This window comes from Limulus polyphemus, unplaced genomic scaffold (genome assembly GCF_000517525.1).
Source record: "Limulus polyphemus unplaced genomic scaffold, Limulus_polyphemus-2.1.2 Scaffold1693, whole genome shotgun sequence".
NCBI classification, from domain to species: domain Eukaryota; kingdom Metazoa; phylum Arthropoda; class Merostomata; order Xiphosura; family Limulidae; genus Limulus; species Limulus polyphemus.
Genome location: NW_013667303.1, coordinates 244,188 through 252,479, shown reverse-complemented (window position 1 = coordinate 252,479; position 8,292 = coordinate 244,188). Strand labels below are relative to the sequence as shown.

At 37.1% G+C, this 8,292-nt stretch overlaps 1 protein-coding gene across 1 annotated transcript in view; it reads left to right on the top strand.

Moving 5' to 3' along the window:
* Positions 1–857: 857 nt before the first annotated feature.
* The window catches only part of LOC106464578 (LIM/homeobox protein Lhx1-like), a gene marked incomplete at its 5' end in the record, with an annotated part of 71,690 nt that continues 64,255 nt past the window's right edge, over positions 858–8,292 (top strand). The window contains one exon of the mRNA XM_013924730.2: positions 858–1,063. Coding sequence (XP_013780184.1) covers positions 858–1,063 — 206 coding nt within the window. The remainder of the gene's footprint in view (positions 1,064–8,292) is intronic.

The window sequence follows — 8,292 nt, the reverse complement described above, 5'->3', positions numbered from 1 at the left end:
GTTTACATTTTTAGCTATTTCCATCGGTTAAGGAACAAAGTTAAAGCTCGGGTTCCAGTTATGTTTGCTGTATACTATAGGGTTTCAGTTTTGTTTTTTATACTATCGGGATTCGATTTTGTTTGAATTATTGTTAGGATTCCATTAGAAAATTTGCTACGTTATTTCCCTTAAGCCTCGATCCTGTATATCTATGTGCAAAGCGTCTTGGTTGGGATGCGTTCCTTATAACCACGGAGGAACTATAGGTTATATCACGTAAGTTTTCCCACATTAAATAATGGTACCAACAGAACCCTATCTACGATATTATCTTTAGAGTGATGTGTACCCGCAGTAGTACAAAGAGTTAAAATCTTAATATTATTTCGTTTCTTTCACATCTTACTTTCATTTTTTTTTCAGTATCTATCCAATATTACTACCGGACTGGTCGTGGCTAATCGTTAGCGTGCCCAGACTGTAAATTCGAGGATTCACTGTTTGCGACTTGCTAATGCGAATATATACTTTATACTTTGTGGCCAGAGGTGCTCCATAAAAAAAAAAAAATCCCACTATTCGACTAGAATAGTCCAAGAGATGGCGGTAGGTGCTGCCTTTCTTCTGGTCTATCAGTCCACAATTAGGGACGGATGTGCGCAGATAGCCCTTTTGTAACTTTGCACGAAATCCTGAAACAATCAAAGTTTTTAACAAAATGTCGGAATCATCAAAACGTTTCACAAGCAGCAGGTCGAACTAAATGAAGACAAAAAAAAAATACTTTTAATTTTGTGTAATGAACTTGGGAAGAACAGAAAGTAGAATAATATTTTCTCTCTCTCTCTCTCTCTCTTTTTTTGCTACTATTCTAGGCGTTTTGGGACCAAATGCTCGGGTTGTGGTCAAGGGATCTCGCCCACGGATTTAGTGAGACGTGCCCGGACAAAAGTATTTCATCTCTCGTGCTTCACGTGCCTGGTGTGCCGGAAACAGTTGTCAACAGGAGAAGAGTTGTACGTATTGGATGAACATCGCTTTGTGTGTAAGGACGACTACCTCAACAGCCGCCACAAACCACGTAGGCTATCCCTTCTTTTTCATTGTGATGTGTGCTAATTATTGTGTTTAATTGAGAAAGCAGAATGAAACTTTCACGTTTAAAAAGTTTTAAGGACTATTTTGCTGTGTTACCGTTCGTGACAGTTATAATAGCATCTCTTCGGGTAATTTGTTAGGCCTAATTTTAAGCTTGAATGATAAGTTTCACGTAAGCCTATTAGGTAGGACTTAATGCTAGGTTTAGCGTGAATATACATTGGCCTCGTGTTATCTAACTTCAGCATTTTGACACTCAGCTTGTACAATAAAACATCAACTTTTTCAATGTTAGTCAAATAATCACGCCCGTTTATAGTTCATAAAAGACAGGTAGTCTTTTTAAAACAATTAAATGAGAAAGTTTAAGGTTTTACGACAGTAATTATTTTACAGTGGTGCTATAATTATGTTTCAAGCGTTGCTTATGAAATACGCTTTTGGTGAGACCTTGTATAGTTCAACCAGTCTCTTGCGCATGGTTCCCACGGGTTGGGAGGGAACCGAGAAAAGTCAATGAATTTTATATTTTACGTTCCAGGCCCGAGAAATACCAAAGAATGTATATTACGAATAAAAACCAGAAAGTTCAGTGACTTTCATGTGATTGATGCTTGTACAGCACGGATGAAGAAAAAATAAATTATCGTTAGCGCCAAAAAATCGCATGCCGGATAATTATGGTGCATTTAGCACATCAATGTGTGTATTTCGTGCATAAACACTGTTTTTTTATATCAAAATCGTTCTTTTTGTTTATTGTTAGTTGTCATGGTGTATGAAGACAGCCGTGATAGATTAATAACTAGTAGATATATTCCGCCTAAACTTTAGGCTAAAGAGCTCTGGACAAGGCTTGTCTCATCTTCCTAAAACTAGGCCTGTTTTTTTTTTTTTTTTACCACAGTCTAAAAACCCCTAAATTATTATTCAGAGATAGTGCATTAATAAAATAGTCCCCGTGTCAATAGTCATACAAAAAAACACTTAATTTTTTACCACAGTCTAAAAACCCTTAAATTATTATTCAGAGATAGTGCATTAATAAAATAGTCCCCGTGTCAATAGTCATAAAAAAAAAACAACACTTAATACGCAGGATATATTGCATAAGAAAGATTTGAAAAATAAGAACGAAAGCGAACAGTTTGATTTTTTGGGTAAAATCTGGCTGTCCAAAAACAGAACAAACCTAACATGGTTTTGGAGGATTTTTATTTCAAATCTGTAGTTATATTTATTCAACTCATTATCAAAAATAGCTATTATAACTATATGAAATAATAACTTAGCTGTAATTTTGTTTTAATTCGTTATAAAACAAAATATACATCATTAAGCCTCACTTATAGCACGCGATGTCATAATGTCTAAAATAGTCGTTGACAAACCATAATATCTCTACATGAGACAGGTAGAATATTACCAGTGACCGTTAAGGAAAACCCTTATAAAGCAAAATATGGATGTTAATGTATAATACCAGTACTTGGTGAGAGTAACGTTGAATGTTTCATTGGTAGCAACTAACAGTATATCACATGTTTGAGTTTCTGAGAATATAGCGCTTGTTAGTATTTGTTATCCGTGATTCTTTTGTAGAAACAGTTGAACTTGCGCCAGTGAATAACTGAATACATCACGATTACCTAGTAATTTGTAATTTAATGAAAAACATCATGTTTACCTATTAATCAATACTTTAATGAAAACATCCTGCATAGGATATCTGATATTAGAAAGATTTACTGTTTTTTTTAAAGAACAAACAAGATACTAGGGGCAGGAAAGCCCCCACCTCCAGTGGCACAGCGGCATGTCTGCGGAATTACAAGGCTAGAAACCGGGTTTTGATACCCGTGGTGGGCAGAGCACAGATAGCCCATTGTGTTGCTTTGTGCTTAATTTCAGACAAACAAACAAGGGACAGGAAAATAATAAAAAACTGAAGGTAAAGATGAGCATGCGCAGAGTTGAATTGATAGTTTTGGTTTTGTTTCTTGAGATGAAGTTATTAATTATTACGGAGATTGTGTTAACGTAAGTTGATTATTAAACTGCTCGTTAATCTCGCTGGTGAATTTTCTTGGTTTTCATCGAACTTTGGCCTCACGGTATCAAAATAGATCTAAGTTGTTGCTTTAACTGTAAACGTTTTCCAGGGGAGCAGAACCCCACTTACTTTTATTCCAACGCCTATGATATAAGAAACAAGTCTTCCACTAACCAACGATTATCAACTCACACAAACAAGCTTAACCTACTCTAAGCATGCGCATATTACATTAGTAACTTTTTGTGTGTTGGGTGTGGTTTGTTGGTTAACGTGCGCGGATTATAAATCCGAGGATTCATGATTCGCAGTTCATTGCCGCAAAAAGAAAAAAAAAAAGCGTCCGCTCTTTGGGCCTTTGGGTGCGCTATAATAGTGACAATCAAATTCCACTGTCTGATCATACAGGAGTAGTCCAAAAGGTGGTGGTAGGTGCTGATTAGCAGCTGTCTTTCCTTTAGTTGTAAATTAGGGACAGCTATGCGCAAATTTTTCATTGGGTAGCTTTATGTGAAAATTCTAAAGCACAAAATCATAACGTCTCATTATGAAAATGATCAGACCAAAGTTAAAAATAAATTATAAATATCGTAAAATAATATATAGGGTGGTTCAAAATTATATTTCCTATTTTAAAATTTAATAATTAATTAACTAAGAAAATACAATCATGCAGTTTTCAGTATCTTGTAGCTCAAATCAAACAGTTTTTATTGACACGTCAGTAGTCTACTACGTGTGCATCATTAGTGGCTTTCAGCACGTTTAACCGATATTCGATTTCAGTCTGCGTTCGCCTTAGTTCCATAATGTTTACTATAGGTGTGTGATACACGATATCCTTAACATACCCCCATACTTCTTTCCTATATTGGCGTCTGTAATTACGCTGCACCACAGTCACTGCAAGCCAAACGACACATTGAGCCTTTTCTTGTATGGTTGCCATTTTACGGATTAACACTACTCACTGGAGTGAAAACAAACAAACATGACAATAAAAACTCTTTGAGTTGGGCTATACAATATGTGGAAAACTGAATGGTCGTATTTCCTTAGTTATTTAATTATTAAATTTATAATTTTGGGCCACCCTGTATGTTATTTTCGCAGCACGGGACTTTATATGCATTACTATTGATTCTTCTTGCGGCCTGGTGGTTAGAGCGCTTTACTCACAACCTGTGGGTTGCAGGTTCGAACTCCATCACCATATATGCTGTCCCATTCAGCTGCACGGGCGTTAAAATGTTACGATCAATCCCACTTTTCGTTGGTAAAACAATAGCCCAAGAGTTAGCGGTGAGTGATGTTATCCTACCAAATATGCTTGCTCTTTCAGCTGTGGGAGTGTTATAATACCACTGTTAATCCCACTATTCATTGGTAAAAGAGTAACCCAAGAGTTGGCGGGTGGTGGTGATGACTGCTGCCTTCCCTCTAGTCTTTCACTGCTAAATTAGGGACGGCTACAGTAGATAGCCTTTGAGTAGTGTTGTGCGAAATTCAACGGAAAAGAAACATGTCATAACCTTTTTTTTCTAGAATTTTCGCGCAAAACTACAAGGGCTATATATGTACGTAACGTGTTTCATATGCAAGTTTTAGGTTGAAGTTACGTTTTAACTGATGATTCGCATATTGCATCATATTAGGTAGCTTACTACTTTAGTATGTAAAGAACTGACCAAAACATTAAATTCAATATCCCATTTTTATTACCAAATACGTAAGAAAGTAAGATTCATTTTGATATCTACGTCACTTCCTTTTTCGTGTGTGTGACTCTTACGTTACTAGTGACCGTGTAGCAAACAAATTCATGGGCCCACGAGCAGTTTGGTGTATAAATAGGTTAGAAAATGTGTTGGAAATATAGGTGGAGTCACCGAACGCCCATCTGTGATTTTAGGGTTAGGAACACGGCCAGAGTAGTGGCAAGAGGCCTAACAAGGAACAATCTTAACGTCACAGTTAATTACAAAAGTATAAGAAAGGTTTATGTAAACTGAAGAAGAAATTGTGAACGAGCTGAAAAATAAGTTCGTTACACCTGCACAAACATACACAATAGGCTATCTGTGCTGTGCCCACTGCCAGTATCGAAACCCGATTTCTAGAGTTATAAGAAAGAAGTTTCAATAATGAAGGAATAAGTGAAACAGCTAATTTCTGTTCAGAAACAATTAATGTAACATCTAATGTGATCGTACAGGCTAACAATAATGTTATTAAGCGCAAAGTAACATAACTGGCTACCTGCACTGTGCCCAGCACGGGTATCGAAACTCGGCTTTTAGCGTTATAAGCCTTCAGATTTACCGCTGACCTTCTTAGGAGTGAATATCAAGCTAAAGTCCAGTAGAAAGTTTGTAAAAAGCAAACGGTTCTTCATGCATAACTATTAATTACTAGTTACTATTTTTTATTACCATACACACATTAATAATTAGCTTATATCCTATGTTTCGGTTGCTAATCTGTTCCCTTCATTAGGGATGTAATCAGAAAGACTGTGTTTGTGGTGGTACTGGCCCGGATTCGATCCCGAGTTTTATGGTAGAAAAAGTTGGTGTGCTATCCACTCGTTAGGGGTCTTCCCCATTAGAGCTTAAACTAACTCGTTAGGGTTAGGACTTAAACGAACTCGTCAGGGGTGTCTCCTATTAGGACTTAAACTGGCTAACTATTTGACTGTTTTTAAGAGGGATATCCAAGTGTGTTATCAGTTAGGAGGTTATAGAATGAATGTCCCTTGTTATCGTTTGTTTTTATTTCATGTGTGTAGTTCATATCCCATTATTGTTACATTTAAATGCATGGTTTTCATATCTGGCACGACGTACTACTACAGGTAGGTCGATATAACAGTGTCTCGCATACTGTCTATTATTATGCTCCTGAATTCTAGCTTTTATTAGTCTGTTTGTTTGTTAGGATTCCACACTTACAAGGTTTTTTTTTTTTTGTAAATGTTGCTTATGCTCTCCATATGGATATTTATACATGTAAATAAGTAAAGCTTTCAAGTGTGTGGTGTTCACTGACAGAAGAAAATCACGCACCACACTACCGCAATATCGCAAGTTTGAGGATTTGCTTAGTAGGCGTAGTGGCTCTGAAAGTTAATAAATACATTACAATCACCAGCAGCTAAGCGGTCAACATTAAACGGTCAACATTATTTCTGCAGGCTTGCAACTACGACTTAAAAATGTTCTACGTCAGGACTTAACTGCTACTTTAACAATATCAGGCCAGCTTAACGTTGCGGCACACGTGTTAGCCACGCCAAACAGAAGCAAAAACTGGTCAGCAACTGCTTTATCTTCCCACTTGCACGTAGCGACGGTAAATAAAGATTTTCAACTTACCGGTCACTAATGTTTAAAGGACTAATGAGAAGACAGAGACAGCTTAGCTTGATATCAAGTAGAGAGATGGCATACCTAAAACAATAGGTACAGGTGGACAATGAAAGGTTTTGAAAATAAGAATTTCTGATCTACGAGTGCGTTTTGAAAATAAAATAAAAAAGCTGTAGTTTGGTTTGTTTTGACCTTCGCGCAAAACTACAAGAGGACTATATGCACTAGTTGTCCTTAATTTAGCAGTGATAGACTATGAAAATAGCTAGTCTCACCATCCACCGCCAATTCTTGGGCTACTATTTTACCAACGAATAATGTGAAATTAACAGACTGGGTGCCCATAGTACAGAGTACAGTCACGTGTTGATAGTTTACACTGTGATTGGCTGTCATTCAACCAATACAGTAACACTCCAGTATAATAACTATAAAATTACAAGGAGGCAGTCATACAATTTCCATAATTTCGGTTGGTTCAATGCGAGAAATTGAGGCGACAAAATTTGTGTTTCAGTGGGATGTGTAGAGCTTGAGAAAGGTGCTCTTCTCAGATGAATCCAAGTTGTTCGGCAACAATCAACATTAGTTTGATTTTGGTTGGTTCAATGCGAGAAATTGAGGCGACAAAATTTGTGTTTCAGTGGGATGTGCAGAGCTTGAGAAAGGTGCTCTTCTCAGATTAATCCAAGTTGTTCGGCAACAATCAACATTAGTTTGTTTAGCTGACACACAAGATAACGGTATCATGGTTAATATACGTCATCTATGATGACGTAAACTGGAGAACCAATACAGGTGTAGTATGCATCTCAGCTAATGGAGTTGAAATATACACAAAATTGATGGCACCCTGACTACTAACAGGTACATACACTTATCCATCATGTCACTTCCTTAGGAACAAGACGTGTTGGGCAGGGAATCATCATCCCAACTATGCAGCAAATGTGGTGAAGAGATACCTGGAGGTAGAGAGGCCGGTGAAACAACAGCAGCCAATGGCTTGGCCCATATAAAGTACCGAAATGTATATTATTAAGGTATATGAGCTTGTATAAATTGAGATGGTGAAACAGCAATCAAACAACATGGCTGAGTTGTTTGGGTAACAGAGAACATTTGGAACAATATTTCACAATCATATATATATTGATAAACTTTTGGCAACATAAATAATATGCGCTCTCCTGTGTAAAGCATAGTGCTTACGTGCAATATACACGTGTATTCTACAACATATTCTCCTTTTCTCTATTTTACGTAAAAATGTATTGTACTAATGATAATTGGACCATTTAGTTTCTATTACCGATTGTTTGTGACCCCCTGTGTATCTGTCACCTGTGTGTTTCATAATTATTTCCAATATTGTAATTGTTTATACGATACTTTGCTGTCTTCAACTTTTCTTTGGTTTCATGTGGTACTTTAAAACTAAATTAATGTTAAACATGTTTACGCTTTACTAGCACGGGGAATACACAGGGACCCCCTTGGTGGTGATATGAGGAGGCTAACCTTCTCCCACGTCCCCCTTGAAAGCTCTAAGGGTACATGCCAGAATCAACTTAGCTATTCGCCAGTTATAACCGGTCACACACACACACACGGACTTCAGTCAAATAATGATTTAGATGTGCAAAGGCCCCCTAGTGGTATAGTGGTATGTATGCGGACTTGTACTGCTAGAAACCGGGTTTCGATACCCGTGGTGGGCAGAGTACAGATAGCCCATTGTTTAGCTTTGTGCTTAATAACAAACAACAACAAGTAAAAATTGCTGTTGTT